The 21,032-nt window shown below is 44.1% G+C and overlaps 2 protein-coding genes across 2 annotated transcripts in view; one reads left to right on the top strand and one right to left on the bottom strand.

Annotated features, from left to right (window-relative positions):
* The window catches only part of LOC308467654 (ovomucoid-like), a 72,270-nt gene that overhangs the window by 11,025 nt on the left and 40,213 nt on the right, over positions 1–21,032 (top strand). The window lies entirely within an intron of this gene.
* LOC308467450 (double-headed protease inhibitor, submandibular gland-like) lies at positions 617–7,514 on the bottom strand. Its single transcript, XM_080989203.1, has 8 exons — positions 7,387–7,514; positions 6,778–6,812; positions 5,477–5,604; positions 4,602–4,650; positions 3,070–3,191; positions 2,532–2,586; positions 1,938–2,053; positions 617–761 (listed from the first exon to the last, which is right to left on the bottom strand). Exons 1-8 carry the CDS (start codon positions 7,430–7,432, stop codon positions 716–718), a joined length of 597 nt encoding a protein of 198 aa, XP_080845329.1. The 5' UTR covers positions 7,433–7,514; the 3' UTR covers positions 617–715.

The raw sequence follows: 21,032 nt of genomic DNA, 5'->3' as shown, positions 1-21,032 counted from the left end.
TTCACGCACCAGTCATGAAACATACTGGAGCCATACTAAATAGTAATGTGTACACAGCCTCAATTTCCTGGACAGAGAGAGACTTTCTGAGGTCTCTCTAAGAGCTGTATGGAATTGGGAATATAGAACTTCCTGTTACGTTGGTCTCAAGTTTTCCAGGCCAAATTGCCCACCCCAGTGCTATGGCTACCTCATGCTAGGCCTCATCCTACTATCCCAAATACATCATCGTCTTGTTTCTCTGAAGAAACAGTCTCCCAAAAAGTATTTGTTCTATGTCTGTTGTCCACATTTGTTGTTCACATTTGCCTGGCAGTAACTCCTGAATTATTGTTCTCAACATCCATGGCCGTGTGTTATCTCTTTCTCTCCCTCTCTGCTTTCCCCAACTTGCTCAAATCTCCTGACATGTATGCTACTGTGAGTGACACTTTCTCGGAAAGAATAGAATATTACACTGGACAAAAATGCTTTTCTTCCTGAGGTTAAAGCCCTAAACCCTACACAGACCCTCAAATATACATGAGCCTGGTATTGAAAGAGAGAACAACCAAAAAAGCAATACATTCCATGGCGCAAAACGAGACATTATAGGAGAGATCAGAACAATACATCGTTGCAGGTTAGAAATCTTTAATGGCAAATCAGACCTTATTTTGCAACATTTGCTATTAGAGTATAAGGCAAAGAGGTCTCTTGGAAATCTGTCAAGTTCTCAGCACATTCCAAAATTTTGGAGCGACAGAGCCCCTTTGCTCTTCCTGGAAAGAAAAGGGTAACATATATTGAAATTATTATTGTGGATAACTAGAATCATAAAACAAAGTTATATAAGGTTTTGGGTTTTTTTTTTAAGAACAGCTCTTAGTTTGAGAAATGCAATGACTTGCATTCCATCTTATCCCCTAGAACTGCTTCCCACTATGCAAAAAAGGAACATTTTGGTTCCTAATGTAAGCCACATTCACCACAGAAAATCAATCAGAATTCTGACTAGTAAAATCATCCCATTTAAATAAACACAACAGACATTGCAACTGGAACTGTCGATATGAGCAGCGTTGTTTCAGAATACCTTACTTCAGCAACATCTGCACTATGCAGAAGTGTACTTTGTTAAAGGTCCTGAGAAAACCCCTATTCCCTTCAGAGAGCTACAATTCCCAGTGAATTCCTTATTCCATGGAACTCTGGGAATTGTAGTTCTGTAAGGGGAATAGAGTTTCCTAACAACTCTCAGCTGCAAACAGCAGACTACACTTCCCAGGATTCCTTAGGAGAAACCACAGTTTAAAGTGGTATGGGTGATGTCATAGTTGCTTGACAGGAAAAAACTTCAAAGTATAGTCTGGATGGAAGCATGATTATGAGACCATATTTGTAACCCTTTCAACTGACAAAAGTGAATCAAGGAATCTGGATATGTGACTATATCCCAGCTCTGGAGAATTCTTGGCATTGTTGTTACCGTTGTTGTTACCTTGGACATCTGAGTTGGTTACCCCAGCCCCTCTGGGAAGCTTCCAACAAAATGCAAAAACACAGTAAGGATATATGTAGGATGGCTTACTTCTCATCCTACCAAAACTTTCCCAGTGTCATCATAAGTAGATACGGAACAGCTTAGAGGTTTTGAATACAGTCATACCCTGGGTTACAGCCACTTCAGGTTGCCTTTTTTTGGGTTACAGACTGCTGAAACTCAGAAGTACCAGAACGGGTTACTTCGGGGTTTCGGCGGTCGCGCATGCACAGAAGCTCCAAATCACAACTCACGCGTGCGCAGACGCGGGTTGCGAATGCTGCGGGTTGCGAACGTGCATCCCACATGGATCACATTCACAACCTGAGCGGCACTGTATATCTTTCTCTTCTATCATGTTATCATCACTTTAGTTATTTTTCTATTAAAAAATAATTATTATTTCTATACGTACTGGGCATGAATGCAGAAATCACACTGGTTGCTATAGTTCTTTCCATCGGAACCGCAGTGAGGCATATAATTCAACGGGCACATGAGAGCATTTGGGCTAAAGTTCTTACAATAGTCCTGCAAAAAGAAAGGGATTCTTAATCTGTCACCTGTTAAATAAAACTAAGTTCCACTTTACAAAAGAAGTAGTGATGTACCCATCAAACTTTTACATTTGCTCACCAGTTCAACATAACTTCTTTTTTAAAGTGCAATTTGTATTCAGTTTTGTAAAGTCATACATATTTGCAACAAAGAAACAAAAACCAAAAAAATGAAGAAATAGGAAACACAACAGTCATAATTTCATATGCGTTATATTAACTCAAATAAATATTTTGGTTCAAATGAAGCATGCGCTTTGTTATTTCAGTATTCAATAAACTTTGCCCAATTCTGTCTAAACATACTAAGTTTATGCCTTCTTTCACTCTTGATACATTATAAAAAATTCCACAACTGCAAAAATGAAGGTGTTTTTGCTTCCAATTCTGTTAAGAGAGGGATTGATACCTGCCACTCCCAATATCTAGAATAACACAGTCATGCTGCTTACCTGAATCTGAATACATTGACCTCCATACTTCACAGCCACATTCTTGTTGGATTCCCTGGGTAAGAAAGAGAGAAAAGTTGACAAATTCTTTCCTGTAGTTCACATTATTAAAACAAACTATGTTTAGCTCTTCAGAACTGCTACAGACAAAGCTTGACTGAGCTGGCTCTACAATTTGTATCCTTGAGCTCCTTCATCTGTTGCAGATCCTTTGTCCTCCTGCTACACAAAGTTATTGGGACTCCTATGATTCTGCTAAGGAGCCAGTTTCACTTTTCCACAGCATGTAGGCCTGGTTTCACATCCCTGGTTAGCGTTGGTGGTTATTGGATTGCATTGCGCCAATCATCATTTATCATTCTCTAGATAACCAATCATTGGACAGTGAGGTTGGTCTCATGTAAGCCACTATGGAAGCTTGGAAAGAAGGTAGGGTGGCAAAGGACCAAATACAATAAATATAATGAGATATCATTATAAAGAATGATAGTCATTGTCCGTTGCCTGGGGGGAAATGTTCAGTATCCACATTACTTACAGGTTTTGACGACAAAGATCACATTTACTGACATAAGTGTTGTCATCTGTTCCGCAGACTGGTTTAGCCATTTTGGAGCAGAGCATGAGTCCTTTCGCTTGCCTGAATTCACTGCAATCCATCTATAAAATAAACATGTAGCATTTTATTGTACCCAGCAATCTTCCATATAATTACCTCTGACATTCATTTTTCCAGTTTTGTTTTGTTTTTTTAAATTCTAAACATGGAAAAAGAAGCTATTTAGCTGTATTTTCTTCTCTGTATAAAGGCGGCTTGTGGTTGTCCCTAGAATCATAGGGGCAGGGGTTTTTGGGGGCAGGGGAAATCCAGGGCTAGAGCATCCTCAACCTGTCTGGCTTCTTCTTGAAGGCCTCCAGCCTTCCAGCCTTCTCAGTAATTCATTCATTGTTGCGCTGACATTACCATCAAGTAGTTTCTTCCAATTTCCCACTAAAACCTATCTAACTATAACTTGAGCACATTCAGTCTAGTTCTGCCCTAGTTCTCTGGGGCAGCAAATTGTAAATGAGGATTGATTATTCCCAGAAGCTAATAGCCCTTTATTCTCAGGCCCATTTCAAGGTGCTGGTTTTAACCTATGAAGACTTATATAGCTCAGGCCCTAATATGGTACACGTTATGGAACACCTTTCCCCATATTAGCCTGCCCATGCCCTGAGGTCAGCATCAAGACTCTTCTCTATGTGCCCCTCTGGCAGCTATCAGGAAGAGGGTGGCAACAGGGGTAAAACTAGGCTTTATTTCTCCCAGGTCAAAGACCCGGTTTGGCCAAAACAAACCCCAACCCCCCCCCCCAAAAAAAAACCATGCACATTTTGCACACCCACAGGCTGGGAGCCTCAGTGCTGCTCCTCTGGGGGCTTCACCCAGGGCAAAAAAAATTGGCTCCCCACACAAACACCGTAGCTATGGCTCTGGGTGGCAACAAAGGAGGCTCATGTTGCACAAGTCCATTTCCTTTCCTCAACGTGTTTGGAGTGTTGTTTTTCTTTGCAGACGGGTGTGTGTGTGTGTGTGTCTGTTTCTGTCTTTGGTGGTTAAGGAATGGAGGGGTTGTCTTTATAGTCTGATTACCTTGTACAGTGGCACCTCAGTTTTTGAATGTCTCCAGTGACGAACGTTTTGGTTTTCGAATGCTGAAAACCTGGAAGTAAATGCTTCCGTTTCTGAACGTGCCTCAGAAGTCGAACAGCTTGCACTGAGGTACCATGTATTTTTCTCAATTTTCTCTATTAAATTTGGAGACCGCCCTTGGTTTTTGAACATTTTGAAACTCGAACTGTCTTCAGGAATGGATAACATTCGAAAAAGAGGTACCACTGTACCAGGAGTTGCTTTTAATTATTTCGTTTTGATATGTATTATATTTTGCAGTTATCTATAGATTATTTTGAGATGAAAAGTGATTCATAAGCTTAAGACATTTCAATCCCCTCCAAATCACACGACAATTTTGCCCGTTTGGTTCTGCAGGTTCAATTTCTCACCACAAAACTCTTTATACCTACCTTTGGACATTCTCCAACATGCTTCTTACCAACAAGTTTGGTTTTTTCCCTGAATAAGAGAAGAATTTAGGGAACGTTAGCAATCAATTTCCTGTATTCTGGGCTAATAATACTAATAATAAACATTGGTTGGCACTAATAGACCTTGCAAATCACAGGCAAATGCCCCATTGAGCTAGTTCTGCTATGTACCCTGCTGACAGTCAAAGCGATGAAGTAAAATATATGTGGCATATGGATGGATAAATCCAGTGCTTTCTTCTTCAGTTCCTCATCTTTCCAGTCTTATGCTTAATTCACCCCATTTCCACATCTGTTTGAGTTTTTAAAAAACTAACTAAATAAAAAATCTTATGGAATTCCTTTTTGCGTGCATTTTATCCTAATACATTTTTGTATGCCATGTTGCCCAAAGTGCATTTGTATATGTTATTTTTAGCAATATTCATATTTTATGTACATTATTTTTAATATACAGATTTTTGTACATATGTTTTGAACAATATCTGTGTTTTGGATCACATATTTCTGGGGGATGTACAAATTAGCTGGAAGTACATTAAAATATGAACTGAATTGCAGAGAGTAGAGAGTAAGTTTAATGTCATGTTGTAAGCACACTGGATTTACACAGAGATCACTGAGGACTGAAGCCTAGCTGGTTACCTTGGCCCAGAAATAATCTCTCAGTCTCTGGCTAACCACAGGGGAATAGTGGTAAATGGGAATGGTCCCATGTAAGACATGTCCCCATCTTGGAAGTGGGGTGGGATGGGAAAGGGACAGATAAAACAAATTGGATGAGACATCATTATAACTAATTGTAGCCATGGTCTGTTGCCCAGCAAAGAATCTTCTGCATCTGTGCTACTTACTGGTTATGGCGACACAGTTCACATTCATTGGCATAAGTGTTGCCATCTGTACCACAGACTGGAAAATAAATCCTTGTGCAGCTTATTGGTCCGTTACCAGTTGCCTGGAGGTGTTGGCTGCAATCCAACTATAAAAAGAAAACAACAACAAACATTATATGTCTACACAAAGTTTTTCCTTTATATAACTTTTCAATGCTTTCATCCTTTAAAGTTTATAACCAATACACAGGAGAAAAGAGGGTACCTTATGAATCTACCTTTCCTTTTTACATTCCCCATTATTCACAAGGAAGAAGCATGCAGAAGACTGAACCAAGGAAAAATTGTTGAATAAATTTCTCAAGTGTGGACTTGCCTAGGGCATCATTGTACAAAAGGCACAATATAAAAACTGAAACTTGGAATATATAAATAGCCAGACAATTCTGTGGTGGAATCTAGACACATGTTTAAAAAAACGCAGTGAAAATGCTTTTTAAAAAAATGTTTTGAAAAATATATTGAATTTGCCATAACTCATCATCACCATCTAGTATCACATTTGCATAATGCACTTTACAACACACTTAAAACATTTTGTTGGCAGCTGTATAGCCGAGTCCTGTGTGTAAATAAAATGTCTTCCCTGTTCCAAAAGCAGTGTGAATGGGGGAGAGCAATGGATTGGTCTTGCTAGTGCAGAAGAAGAAGAAGAAGAAGAAGAAGAAGAAGAAGAAGAAGAGGAGGAGGAGTTTGGATTTGATATCCCGCCTTTCACTCCCCTTCAGGAGTCTCAAAGCGGCTAACATTCTCCTTTCCCTTCCTCCCCCACAACAAACACTCTGTGAGGTGAGTGGGGCTGAGAGACTTCAAAGAAGTGTGACTGGCCCAAGGTCACCCAGCAGCTACATGTGGAGGAGCGGAGACGCGAACCCTGTTCCCCAGATTACGAGACAACTGCTCTTAACCACTACACCACACTGGCTTCCTCCTGCCCTTCCCCAACCCCAGCAATCACAAAAATGAAGCATTATTCAAAGAGAAGGTCTCACATCCCACTGAAATGAGTGGTCATATCGCTGCTAATAACTGTGCTCTTCCACAGCTCTCCTTCACTATAATTGCACTGGAGAACTGCTGTGTGTGTGTTTATGTGTCTGCTTTGTTGTTGACAAGGAGCAGTGAGAACACCATCATTTCCCACTTACACTTGAGGAACACAATTCAAATTCTTCTCCATCTGCCAACTTGCAATTACAGTTTTATCTGTATTACACAACCAACTGCAGAAGCTGTAAGGATAATACGGCATTACTCACCGTGTTTGCCTGAATGTCTTCATCCCCGAAGACTCCTGAAAGGAGACCAAAAACACATGGATGCCATATCTGAGCTCTCAAAAATTCAGAAGGAAATCTCTAAAGAGATTAAGAGCTGCACAATGGCTTCAAAAGGTCATAAACAGATGGGAGAATGATCAGCAGTTGGTATACTGAGCGCCAGCCATTTCATATGATTATAAATGTGTGCCTCTAATCAGGTCTATAATATTTTTCCTGTTCTGGGGATGGGTAGATTTGTCCATGTTGCTTCTATTAAGAAGTGTGAATTAAGTAGGCGCACTTCAAAATGCAAACCAAACCAAACCTCTCTTCCATCCTTACTTATGGCCATACCTAGGGGATCACAGGACAGGGTCCCAGTACTTTTTATGGATTTGTAAGTAAGGGAATTTCAGTGGGACAGCTTAGCTTTCTTCTAGCCTTTCATGGCAGGCTGCACCTGCCAAAATTCCCTCTTAAACTAAATATTTTCTTCCATATCAGGCCAGTCATCTGAGCAATATAGAAGACTTTTTCAGAATGTCAGCAGTAATACTCTCTCTCTGTCTCTCTCAGTCTCTCTCTCACTCTTTCTGCGTGACTCACCTGTGAAGCACCAAAGTGCCAGAGCAACAACTACAAATGCACCCATTCTTCACTGAGCACTGAATGCACCAATGTTCAGATGAGAAGATTGTCTTGTAGAGCAACTTTACCAGCAGGATATCAGATGGACACGTGCAAGCACCTCTATATATATGCACAGGAGTTTACTTTAGATTTCTTCATTGTGAAAGACTTGGCACTCTAAGGACAGTTTCATAACATAAGGAGTTGACAGTCTGGGGGGATTCTTTCCACACCCAAAGGATCAGGACAAGATGAAGGCAGAAGGTAGAATGGTCTTCTCACCTAATTTACTGTTCATATTTGCTTTTCCTGCCACCAAGATAAGATGTACAGTTCCTTTATTTACTTTATCTTTTAAGAGAAAAACAACTGGAGAGGGGCATTTGTTCTGAAGCCATTCATAAGTCTTTTCCCAATGAAATGAAATCTTCTGGGAGCAGGGAGAATTCACTGTTAGAAAAATGGTTTCTGAGGTAAACTTTTCTCTTTCATAGAATCATAGAATCATAGAATCATAGAGTTGGAAGAGACCACAAGGGCCATCGAGTCCAACCCCCTGCCAAGCAGGAAACACCATCAGAGCACTCCTGACATATGGTTGTCAAGCCTCTGCTTAAAGACCTCCAAAGAAGGAGACTCCACCACACTCCTTGGCAGCAAATTCCACTGTCGAACAGCTCTTACTGTCAGGAAGTTCTTCCTAATGTTTAGGTGGAATCTTCTTTCTTGTAGTTTGGATCCATTGCTCCGTGTCCGCTTCTCTGGAGCAGCAGAAAACAACCTTTCTCCCTCCTCTATGTGACATCCTTTTATATATTTGAACATGGCTATCATATCACCCCTTAACCTCCTCTTCTCCAGGCTAAACATGCCCAGCTCCCTTAGCCGTTCCTCATAAGGCATCGTTTCCAGGCCTTTGACCATTTTGGTTGCCCTCCTCTGGACACGTTCCAGTTTGTCAATGTCCTTCTTGAACTGTGGTGCCCAGAACTGGACACAGTACTCCAGGTGAGGTCTGACCAGAGCAGAATACAGTGGCACTATTACTTCCCTTGATCTAGATGCTATACTCCTATTGATGCAGCCCAGAATTGCATTGGCTTTTTTAGCTGCCGCGTCACACTGTTGGCTCATGTCAAGTTTGTGGTCAACCAAGACTCCTAGATCCTTTTCACATGTACTGCTCTCAAGCCAGGTGTCACCCATCTTGTATTTGTGCCTCTCATTTTTTTTGCCCAAGTGCAATGAGCACAACAGTGACAAGAACATATTGTCTAATCCTATTACAATCTTGGTTGCCAGGGCTGCTGATGTCTCCTCTCCTGCCCAAAGTTCAGCAAAGTATTACAGCTGACTAGAGGTTTTTATAAGGAGAAAGAAGAAAATTGTAATCGATGGTTAAAAGAACCAGGCTTTTGGTAAGAACTCATTGCTCAGTTGTTGAAGGAATCCAGCTATGAATGTGTATCCAAGGGTTGTATTCACACAAGGATTTCCATGTGATCTATGGAACTTTCTCTCACCTTCCTCTTCCTCTGTGCCCCTCCAAAATCATCACTGGAAGGTGGGTTGAAACACAGAAAAAAGATTTTTGGATTTGGAGGGAATGGGAAAGGAGAGGAAATCCCGCAAACAAGTACTTGAGCTAATGGGACCACTTTGTTGGATACAACTCAGTCTCAATGATGGGCCATAGCTCCCTCATAGCAGAGGACTTGTTTTGAATGCCAGAGGTCCCCATTTCAATTCATGACATCTCCAGGTAGGAAAAGACTCTAGATTTAAACACACAAGAGGCATTGCCACACAAAGAGCACAGTACTGAGCTAGATGGACCAGCAGTCTGACTGGATAAGGGAGCTTCCTAGCAAGCGCAAGTAAGTGCTGCTTTTGTGAGGGAAAGACATTTTTCAAGCGCTCAAAATGCATAGTAACACAGGAAGCTGCCTTACGCTCAGGGCCGGCCCACCCATGAGGCGAGCTGAGGTAGCTGCCTTGGGTGCAGGAAGCCTAAGCAGTGGTGCTGCTAGTGGTGAAATGATGGCAATATGTCACAGATATCTCATGAGATCTCATGGAGCGCATTGTGAGATGTCCACAGCAGTTTTGGGACCACAGTACGGGAGGCTTTGGTGAGGATGGCACTGCGGCGGCAGGGCAGTGTGACACCTTCCCACTTCGCCTCAGGTAGCAAAACCAGTCCACAGAGGGTCCATAGCCTGTCAACTTTCTCCTCCTTAGGCTCAGTGTCGCCCTTTTAGAACTCAGCAGGAAGGATCAGTGGACCAGACTTAGCTGGCTTTAGCTGTCATTTGCTCTTCCTCTGCCTACTGCTGGTCTTCCTGTCTTCCGCCAAACACATTTGCCCCTTCTCCTCTGCAAAGCTACACCACTGCAGCAAAACTAACCCTTGCTCTTTCACATGTGGCTATCCTGAAAAGGCAAAGAGGCATGTGGTTTCACTCATTGTTCTCTGGGTCTACCTACCATTTCATCAATAGGACTTCAGTGAGTAGAAGCACCTGCCAGAGGCCTGATATAAAAAATACACTGAACCCACCATAGTGACCAAAGCTAGTTTTCTCATGTGAAAGAGCAGGAGAAAGGATAAGGAAATGTTGGAACTACGGAAGTGAGTGGCAGCTGGAAAGAAGGTGTCTGACAATAGTGGTTTGTTTGAGAATGTGTGAGAAAAAGGATTTGATATTTATGCTGATTGATTCTGGAAGCTGTTATGTTTTCTTTCAACAAAAAAAGTACAGTTGCTCTAAGGATGCAGAAGCAGCCTTACCTGAAATACAAGGGAATTACACAGCATATACAATGATGGGAAAATGGAGAGGAAACATATCTGAACTAACGGGTCAGAGTGCCAATTCTCCAGTGCCAAACAAAATAATATGATGCAAAGAAGCTTACAAATGTCACATTGGTCACTATGGAATTCCCGTTGCAGTCGAAATGTCAAGGAGCGAATAATTCAACAGTGTCATTTACTTTTTCTGCAGGAATATTGTCGTGGGTATCCCAAAGGAGCATGCACTAAGGAGCTTAATCCCCATTGTGGCTCTGATGGCATCACCTATGACAAGAAGTGTATTTTCTGCAATGCATATATGTGAGTATAAAGGTAAAGGTAAAGGGACCCCTGACCATTAGGTCCAGTCGTGACCGACTCTGGGGTTGCGACGCTCATCTCGCTTTACTGGCTGAGGGAGCCGGCGTACAGCTTCCGGGTCATGTGGCCAGCATGACTAAGCTGCTTCTGGCGAACCAGAGCAGCACATGGAAAAGCTATTTACCTTCCCGCTGGAGCGGTACCTATTTATCTACTTGCACTTTGACGTGCTTTTAAACTGCTAGATTGGCAGGAGCAGGGACCGAGCAACGGGAGCTCACCCCGTCGCGGGGATTCGAATCACCGACCTTCTGATCGGCAAGTCCTAGGCTCTGTGGTTTAACCCTCAGCGCCACCCGCGTCCCATATGTGAGTATACATTTCACTTATAAAGTACAAATTTTGCATTAAAATGTGAACTAACCTGAAATCCCACCCGCACCTGGCACCGTGGTAGGTGAATAAGGCAAGTTAATTACTGCTGTATATCTTTGCTGCAGCACCACTTTGTAAAATATTCTCCTTTTAAAAATGTCATTTTATGTCAGGTTTTTTTTTTGTTTAAGTTGAGTTGAGACTTAGCAATTCCAAAATCCACATCAGGGCCACACCTGTATTAGGTCATTATTACCTTTGCAATAACTGTATTATTGCCCCACCAGGGATTTATTTATTTTTCTTATGGGCCAATATGTCTACAGTTAATATCTGTGAAAATGGGAGAAGGATTCATTGTAGCATTTCTTTCAAATATTTTACTAATTCTGGGCTGCCTACAAAGTAGCTGTGCTCACCTTTTCAATTTGTACTTTATAGTACAAATCCCTGCTTTTAATAGTATATATTAACGGTAGAAATATTGGCCCATAAGAAAAATAAATAAATCCCTAATGTGGATTTTGGAATTGCTAAGTCTCAACTCAACTTAAACAAAAAAAATCTGACATAAAATGACATTTTAAAAAGGAGAATATTTTACAAAGTGGTGCTGCAGCAAAGATATACAGCAATAATTAACTTGCCTCATTCACCTATCATGGTGCCAGGTGGGGGCAGGATTTTAGATTAGTTCACATTTTAATGCAAAATTACCTAATTCACACTTCACAAACCAATACACAAACTGAAACAAAGCTATCCTTCAAATTCCACGTCTTTAACTTTTGTGATGCAGTTTTGCAGCTTTAAAAAACTGTGCAAAAATTTTTATATTAGAAAAACAATACTATCAAAGTTGGGGGGGAGTGTGCACAAAAATGTTGGCATTTTTTAATGAAAATGACAGACTGATTAAGTAATATGAGGCACTAGATTTAAGACTGCAGAAATAAGAAAATGACAGAAACCCAAACTGACATATTGATCCATCTCTACTCATCATTGTATTATTTCTGTTTATGGAGTAATGATGAAGCATGCATCTTTTGGATTATCTCACTGAGTTCCTGGTTTTGTTTTTCCTTCATCGGCGCAAGTGGAAGAGTACTGAGACTGAGGCACCTTGGAAAATGCTAAAGACTAAGGAACAGCTATGGAGGGAAATGTCCCTTGCTCTTTATGCCTCACTCATACCATCACCAGAAAGAAATATATTCTTCCTTCTGCTTATACTCTGCTCTGCCAGCTAGTGAATATCTTGCAAGATCTTAATTTGATTAATCAATAAATAAATAAGCTAAGCAGCATTATCAGCCTTGTATTATTCTCTTGAGAATAACATCTCTCAGTATATTTATTTATGTTCTGCTTGTTTAACCTATTATCTATTTTTTTTAAAATTAACCCCCCACTTTTCAGCACCACACAGAAAAGTAATATATTTATGTAATTTGGGGGACAATATAATATTTGGAAGTTTGTTAATAATTACACACCGAGAGAAGGAGTAAAGCTAAACACTCAGCAGAATTTACTCAAGATAAATTTACTTCAGACTTAGATTGCCTGTCAATATGATTTGCACTCATGCATGCATGCATATATGCACACACACACACACACACACACACACACACACACACTCAACATCCCTGCTTGTAGAAAGCCAGCTCATTAGGGAGACATCTAAGGTAGACCCCTTCTAGTATGCACTGACCACTGATTCATTAGGGCAAATGGAGCCAACTTCAGCCTCCTTCCCCCTGACTGGCTTCTTACTTACAACCACCCAGCAGATGTGATTGGCTCCAAATCCATCAATTGTTGGTTTCCCTGTTTTCTGCTCTACCAGTCCCAATGGGCACCAGTTCCTACTGCTGGCCTGCTACCTATGAGCAGGAAGCATTCTTCATGAGAAGACACTGATGATGGTAGGCTTTCCCCTTTGAATGGGGGTTGGACCCAATCACATATAAAGCTGGGACAGTATAGTGTGTTTGTGTCTAATTTTAAGAGACCACACAGATAGAACCCATTCACACACACACATATTTGTTTAGCACACAAAATCTTCCCCCTCATGTTACTGTTGGATTAGGAAACCTTCAGATTTTGATATAGGTGTTTAAAAACTATCCACATCAGCACAGCCCCAGGAGATTGCTATCAACATGGCAGATGTACCCAGCTTGTTAGCCAACAGACTTGGGGGGAAGGCTGGCTTATAAAGTGAAGCTCCCACTCTCTTCTGGTTGGTGGTTAACCCACCAGGTGGACCTCCCCCCTTCCCCTCCCCCTCCCTTCAGGAGCTGCAAGCACTCCTGAGTCATCTTGGAACTGGGAGGGGTGAGATAAAATGTGTCCCCCTGAGCTACCTGCAGGAACAACATTTTTGGAACACTTTCCATGTGCACCAGGGGGACTATCCAACTTTTATTGCTAAAGTTACTGCCTATCATTGTAGCAACACACATACACAACCAGCAGATTTGGGGGCATCCTGAGGTTTTCAGAAGTACAGAGCATCTGAGGTGGAGGGGAACCCCCTAAGGTGAAGACAAATGGCCCAAGCATCCCAGTGAGCAATGGACGCTGGTCTATTTGGGAAAGCAGGGCACGGCCTCACCAACCTCAGTCTGCACTCACAGCCTTCATCTTCCCACCTTCTTACTTACAGTCGGCCCAGGTGTCAGGAGGTTGTGCAGGTGCCAGGCCCTGTGACTGGTAGGGTCTCACAGGACTGGGGCCTTCTTGAGTTTGGCCTGGAAGGGCAAGGCACGGCTGCACAGGTGAGGCTTGACAGAAGACTCGTAGCACCTGGTGGCAAGGGCCAGGAGGGGTATATAAGACCAGCAGTTCCCTCTGGCTCTTTGCCACAGCAACACACTTCCTACCTAGCTGTGCTTCAGCTTCCTGACTCCTGGTATCCTCAATCTTGGAGCCTTGGCTTCCTGACTCCTGGCTTCCTGACCCCTGGACTGCTGACCTTGGACTGCTGATGCCTGCTTCCCGACCTCTACCCCGGTCCCGACGTACCAAGACAGGACTCTGACTGCCTGTAACCCGGATAACCCAATAACACAATAACCCCCCCCCACACACACACAAGTACCACATTCGAAAAGGGTGTTGGATGTCAATAAGATCAACCAAAGGCTTGGTTAAAAAGGAAAAAATTTTGCCCAGTGCCTAAAGGTGAGATGTGGACACCAATGGAAGCACCTCATGCATTACTTTTATATGGGACTGGAATGCCCAGAGAGAACTTATGGGAATCATAGAATCATAGAGTTGGAAGAGACCACAAGGGCCATCGAGTCCAACCCCCTGCCAAGCAGAAAACACCACCAGAGCACTCCTGACATATGGTTGTCAAGCCTCTGCTTAAAGACCTCCAAAGAAGGAGACTCCACCACACTCCTTGGCAGCAAATTCCACTGTCGAACAGCTCTTACTGTTAGGAAGTTCTTCCTAATGTTTAGGTGGAATCTTCTTTCTTGTAGTTTGGATCCATTGCTCCATGTCCGCTTCTCTGGAGCAGCAGAAAACAACCTTTCTCCCTCCTCTATGTGACATCCTTTTATATATTTGAACATGGCTATCATATCACCCCTTAACTTCCTCTTCTCCAGGCTAAACATGCCCAGCTCCCTTAGCTGTTCCTCATATGGCATTGTTTCCAGGCCTTTGACCATTTTGGTTGCCCTCCTCTGGACACGTTCCAGTTTGTCAGTGTCCTTCTTGAACTGTGGTGCCCAGAACTGGACACAGTACTCCAGGTGAGGTCTGACCAGAGCAGAATACAGTGGCACTATTACTTCCCTTGATCTAGATGCTATACTCCTATTGATGCAGCCCAGAATTGCATTGGCTTTTTTAGCTGCCACGTCACACTGTTGGCTCATGTCAAGTTTGTGGTCAACCAAGACTCCTAGATCCTTTTCACATGTACTGCGCTCAAGCCAGGTGTCACCCATCTTGTATTTGTGCCTCTCATTTTTTTTGCCCAAGTGCAATACTTTACATTTCTCCCTGTTAAAATTCATCTTGTTTGTTTTTGCCCAGTTCTCTAATCTGTCAAGGTTGTTTTGAAGTGTGATCCTGTCCTCTGGGGTGTTAGCCACCCCTCCCAGTTTGGTGTCATCTGCAAATTTGATCAGGATGCCCTTGAGTCCATCATCCAAGTCGTTGATAAAGATGTTGAATAAGACTGGGCCCAAGACAGAACTCTGTGGCACCCCACTAGTCACTCTTCTCCAGGATGAAGAGGAACCATTGATGAGCACCCTTTGGGTTCGGTCAGTCAGCCAGTTACAAATCCACTGAGTGGTAGCATAGTCAAGACCGCATTTTACCAGCTTCTTTACAAGAATATCATGGGGCACCTTGTCAAATGCCTTGCTGAAATCAAGGTAGGCTACATCCACTGCGTTCCCTTCATCTACCAGGCTTGTAATTCTGTCAAAAAACGAGATCAGGTTAGTCTGACATGACTTATTTTTCAGAAATCCATGCTGACTATTGGTGATCACAGCATTCCTTTCTAGGTGCTCACAGACTGTTTGCTTAATGATCTGCTCCAGAATCTTCCCTGGTATTGATGACAGACTGACTGGGCGGTAATTATTTGGGTCCTCTCTTTTCCCCTTTTTGAAAATAGGGACAACATTTGCCCTCCTCCAGTCTGCCGGGACTTCGCCTGTTCTCCAGGAATTCTCAAAGATGACTGCCAGTGGTTCTGAGATCACATCTGCCAGTTCTTTTAATACTCTTGGATGCAGTTCATCTGGCCCTGGAGACTTGAATACATCTAAACTAGCCAAGTATTCTTGTACTATCTCCTTAGTTATTCTGGGCTGTGTTTCCTCTGCTGAATCATTTGCTCCAAATTCTTCAGGTCGGGCATTGTTTTCTTTATCGGAGAAGACTGAGGCAAAGAAGGCATTGAGGAGTTCAGCCCTTTCTCTGTCCCCTGTTTGCATTTCACCATCTTCTCCGCTCAGTGACCCCACTGTTTCTTTGTTCTTCCTTTTGCTACGAACATACCCATAAAAGCCTTTTTTGTTGCTTTTAACCTCTCTAGCAAGCCTGAGTTCATTCTGTGCTTTAGCTTTTCTGACTTTGTGTCTACACGTGCTGGCTATTTGTTTGAATTCCTCTTTGGTGGTTTCCCCCCTTTTCCATTTTTTGTACACATCCTTTTTTAATCTTAACTCAGTTAAAAGTTCTTTAGATAGCCACCCTGGCTTCTTTAGGCACCTTCCATGTTTCTGTCTCATTGGTATTGCCTGAAGTTGTCCTTTTACTATCTCCCTCTTAACAAACTCCCAGCCATCATGAACTCCCTTTCCTTTTAGTATTACTGTCCATGGGATCTCACCCAGCACTTCCCTAAGTTTTATGAAGTCGGCTTTCTTAAAGTCAAGAAATTGAGTCCTAGTATGCTTGGCTGCTCCTTCCCGCTGTATAGTAAACTTCAGAAGAGCATGATCACTCGTGCCTAATGATCCTTCCACTTCTACCCCACTAACCAGGTCATCAGCATTGGTTAGGACCAGATCTAAAATGGCTGTTCCTCTTGTTGCTTCTCCCACTTTCTGGACAATGAAGTTGTCTGCACGGCCAGTGAGGAATCTGTTTGACCTTATGCTCTTGGCTGAGTTTGACATCCAACAAATATCCGGGTAATTGAAGTCCCCCATTACTACTATCTTCCTTCCTTTTGCATGCTTGGCCATCTGTTCCAGGAAGGTATCATCTATGTCCTCCGTTTGGCTTGGGGATCTATAGTAAACTTCCACAATGAGGTCACTGTTATTCTTCTCTCCCTTAATTTTGACCCAAATGCTCTCACTTTGGCTTTGAGGTTCTAAATCTTGGATCTCTTCACAGGTATACACATCCCTGACATATAACGCCACTCCTCCTCCTTTCTTGTCTGGTCTGTTTCTCTGAAATAGATTGTATCCCTCCATTATTACATTCCAATTGTGGGACTTATCCCACCAGGTTTCAGTGATGCCTATTATGTCATATTTAGTTTGCTGTACCAAGAGCTCAAGCTCATCTTGTTTATTTCCCATGCTTTGCGCATTAGTGTACAGACATTGAAGTCCATTAAGCATTCCCCCGTGTCTCCTATTTAAGGATTTTTTCCTCCCACCACTAGGTCTGTTTGCTCTATTTGGTCTATGACATTTGGATGATCACCTTCATCGATTGATAGACTCCTACCTTCAGGAGCACTGTCTCCCTCCCCCACATTAGTCAGTTTAAAGCCCTCCTGATGAGGTTTCTGAGATTTTTGGCAAAAACATTCCTCCCAACAGTTGTGAGGTTTAGCCCATCGCTTGCCAGAAGTCCATCTTCAAGAAACTGCAGTCCGTGATCTAAGAATCCAAACCGTTCCTGTTTACACCATTTGCGAAGCCAGCTGTTCACTTCCACTATTTTCCCCTCTCTCCCTGGGCCACGTCGTTCAACTGGGAGGACAGATGAGATGACAATTTGTGCATTTAATTGCTTCAATTTCCTGCCCAGAGCCTCGTAGTCTCTTTTGATCTTCTGGAGGCTATTGCTTGCAGTGTCATTGGTTCCCACATGAACCAAGAGGAAGGGGTATTTGTCAGTGGGTTTTATGATTCCTTGCAGTCGTTCAGTTACACCTTGGAACTTAGCCCCGGGGAGACAGCACACTTCCCGAGACATCTTGTCAGGCCCACAGATCACTGCTTCTGTTCCCCTCAGTAGGGAATCCCCTATCACCACTACACGCCTCCTCTTAGGTTTGGTCGGGGTTCTTCCGTGAGCTGTCCGTTCCAAGGTCGCCTGCACATTCCCTGAGGACTGACTTTGCTGCTCGTCTTCATATACCTGATCGACTGTAATGAGGGAGAGATCCTCAAATGGAGTCTGCTCTTCGTCTTCCATGCTAGGGGATAGGACCTCAAAGCGATTGTGTATTTCTAAACAATCAGAGCGAACCCTGGGCCTCCTACTTCTTTGAGTCACGTTTCTCCATATATCTGGCTCCTGTGTTGGTGAACTAGCCTCCTTCTCAGGGGAGTCCCCTGTCTCCTCCTTGGTGGAGACGGTGTGCTCTGTTGCTTCCAAGAAGAGCTCCAGCTCTCTAATTCTTTGGAGCGTACCCCAACAAACGTTTGAGAAAGAGTAGAAGAAAGAGATAAGGCTGTTGATCTACACACACACACACACACACACACACACACACACACACATATATATATATATATATGGGGGAAGGGAGAGGAGATGGGGAACGGAAAATATGCATTTTATAACATTTAGGCTAGGTATTAGTTAGTGGCTTGCAATGCAGTGAGGTCGTTGTTGAATTGATTTATTGGTTTGGCGTGACCCCCGCTAATTGATTTACGATCCACAATTAGCTCTTTATGCCCGGCGCGCTTCCTCCTAGCTGCGCCACTCAGCTCCGTCTTCAGTAGCTCTCCAGTCACGCCTCAGCAGAGTTAAACACAGCGGTGAAAACTGTCACATAGCTTCACTCAGCTTCCGACAAACACACAGAGAGACCAGGTTTGTCTAATATCAGTCCTTTATTCCGACTTTCCCCAGGAATCTCCTGGGCTCACAGCAGCCATGACAAACTGCCACCTCTTCCCTCAGAGAACAGAGGGGAACAGAACGTAACTCCTCCCAGACTCCGCCCAGCTTCGAAAGCTGACGTCAGAATGCTGAGGCATCATGGGAACAACTTAACCTGTTAAGTTCCAAACCCAACACCCCCTCTTGCCGAACCATTCTGACAAGACCTTTTTGAGTTCAACACCTTCCCTTTGCCTTGTGCCCCTTCCCGGCATCTTTCCCAGGCACCTGTTGAACCCCTTCAACATTCCCAGAATCACACTGTGCGACACTTTTCCACGCACTTGTGACCTGATACCCTACTGACCCATTTGGGCCAGCAGTTGTGTCTTCTCCGTCAGATTCTTCCCCCTCTGACTTGACACCCTGTTTGTGAGCTTTCTCCATTACGCTAACCGGAGATGAAGCCTCACACCTGGACACTCCTTTCACAACCTTTGGAAATGCCCAGACCTGCCCTGAACCCTGATCCCGGACCTGGTCCCCATCACCGGGTTCTGAACCCTGATCCTGGACCTGGCCCCCATCACCGGGATCAGCCTCTGGCTCCCTTTCCTCCTCAGAATCAGACAGACATTCTGAGAGAAAAATCAGGACTATCCCTGAGTCTTGAACACCCATCCTGTTCACAGAACTCAGCCTGCTTACTGACCAGCAGCTTGGTTTGATCACCCTCTGGGTATGCAAACTTCCACCCATTGGTTGCAGGATCATATCCACAGAAGATCATTTCCTGAACCTTTGGACCACCTGCCTCAAAGAGCTCAAAGGGCTCTTTGGCTACCCTCCCAAACCCGGGAAAACCATGTACCTGTGCACCCTTGCATGCCCTGCACCCTAGGGACCTCCCACATTTCCGGAGTTTGTACCCTTTTGTGCACCTGTGCAACTTTTGCACATGACTGGGAACCTTAGCACACTGCGCCTGTGCTTTTCCAGCATTCCCACCACCCTCCAGAGGTGACTCCAGAACAAAGAGATTGTTCTGCCCCCTTTTCACGTTGGCCACTTGTTTCCCCCCTCTGAAAATGGATAACAAACAACAATTCAGACCCGGCACAACGTAGACCTCTTGCTCCTCCTGTAAAGGAGAAAAAAACATGTTAGCCACAGCAGAAACAGACTTTCTCATTCCATCTGCTAACATCACAGTTGTGTCCTGTTGAAACAGCCCTGCAGTTCCGCATTTCGCCAGCAGGCTCGCTTAGGTGATGACCAACAGCAGTATTCAACACCCAGCGTGTCACCGTGTCCTGGCTGGAGTTGTTCTTCACAGTTGCCATAGAAGCAGTGATAAGAAAACAACCCTCCCCAGCGTCTGAACCACGTCTTTCCCTTGCGTTCCCACGCTGGCCTCCTCTCCGAGACTGATTCCCATGAGAACTCAGCTGGTTGACCTTGGGACCTTCCTGCCCAGCTGTCTCCGCTCTCCATGGGCAGCAACGACGAACTCCAGTGGAAAAACACTGCCCGGGGCTCCTCCCAGCTGGCTTGGCCCTCCTTCTCCTTCTTCCCGAAAAGCACTCCTTGCCAGCTTCGCCCCTTCTGGCCTGGCTCCCACTGCGGCTTTCTGGGAACCTGCTTTGTTGACATTCCACTCCAGCACGCACAGTGGACAAGCCTTTACACTTGCCTTTGGAATCCTTCGCCCCCCCGATCCGCTCACCAGCACTCCTTGAGGCTAAATCATCAGGAACAGGGGCTGCAGCCATCTCTAGGCTTTTCTCAATACTTCTCCGGGGCTCTGGCCTCCTGCTGAAGCTTCACAGCACATCCCAGGCAGCCCTTGCTGACTTTACGCCCTTGCCCAACTTCTCAGAGTGAGCTGTTCAAACGCAATGTCCTCCAAGACCTGGCTGCCTGCCATTGTCTTCCGTTCTCCCAAGGGGCCCCAAGCTGTACTCACAGATTACAAGCTCCTCCGGCACCCATCCGTGGGGAAACGATTTTCCAGCTGCTCTCAGCTCCCAGCACTCAGCTCTCAGCACAGGCAAACACTTTGCGTCTTTCAGCTGCTCTGAGCTCCGCAGCTCTCCTTTGCCTCTTAACACCAGGCAAAAACTCCTGCCAGCGTCTCCAAACGCATTCCGGCACTTCAAAGCGTTCCTGTGACAGTTTTTACGATCGGTGATTAAGGGTCCATAACCTGTTGAATTGATTTATTGGTTTGGCGTGACCCCCGCTAATTGATTTACGATCCACAATTAGCTCTTTATGCCCGGCGCGCTTCCTCCTAGCTGCGCCACTCAGCTCCGTCTTCAGTAGCTCTCCAGTCACGCCTCAGCAGAGTTAAACACAGCGGTGAAAACTGTCACATAGCTTCACTCAGCTTCCGACAAACACACAGAGAGACCAGGTTTGTCTAATATCAGTCCTTTATTCCGACTTTCCCCAGGAATCTCCTGGGCTCACAGCAGCCATGACAAACTGCCACCTCTTCCCTCAGAGAACAGAGGGGAACAGAACGTAACTCCTCCCAGACTCCGCCCAGCTTCGAAAG

This window comes from Podarcis pityusensis (genome assembly GCF_964106645.2).
Source record: "Podarcis pityusensis genome assembly, chromosome: 2".
In the NCBI taxonomy this organism is placed as follows: Eukaryota; Metazoa; Chordata; class Lepidosauria; order Squamata; family Lacertidae; genus Podarcis; species Podarcis pityusensis.
The sequence above is the reverse complement of the archived record's forward strand: the minus strand, read 5'-3'. Positions and strand labels throughout refer to the sequence as shown.

Excerpts from the sequence above, each read along its gene's own strand:
- LOC308467450 (XM_080989203.1), bottom strand. The coding sequence starts at position 7,432 with ATGGGTGCATTTGTAGTTGTTGCTCTGGCACTTTGGTGCTTCACAG. Across the intron at positions 4,651-5,476 it reads GAACTGTGTCGCCATAACCA|GGAAAAAACCAAACTTGTTG; the intron begins GTAAGTAGCACA and ends TCTCTTATTCAG. Across the intron at positions 2,054-2,531 it reads GTCAATGTATTCAGATTCAG|GACTATTGTAAGAACTTTAG; the intron begins GTAAGCAGCATG and ends TTCTTTTTGCAG.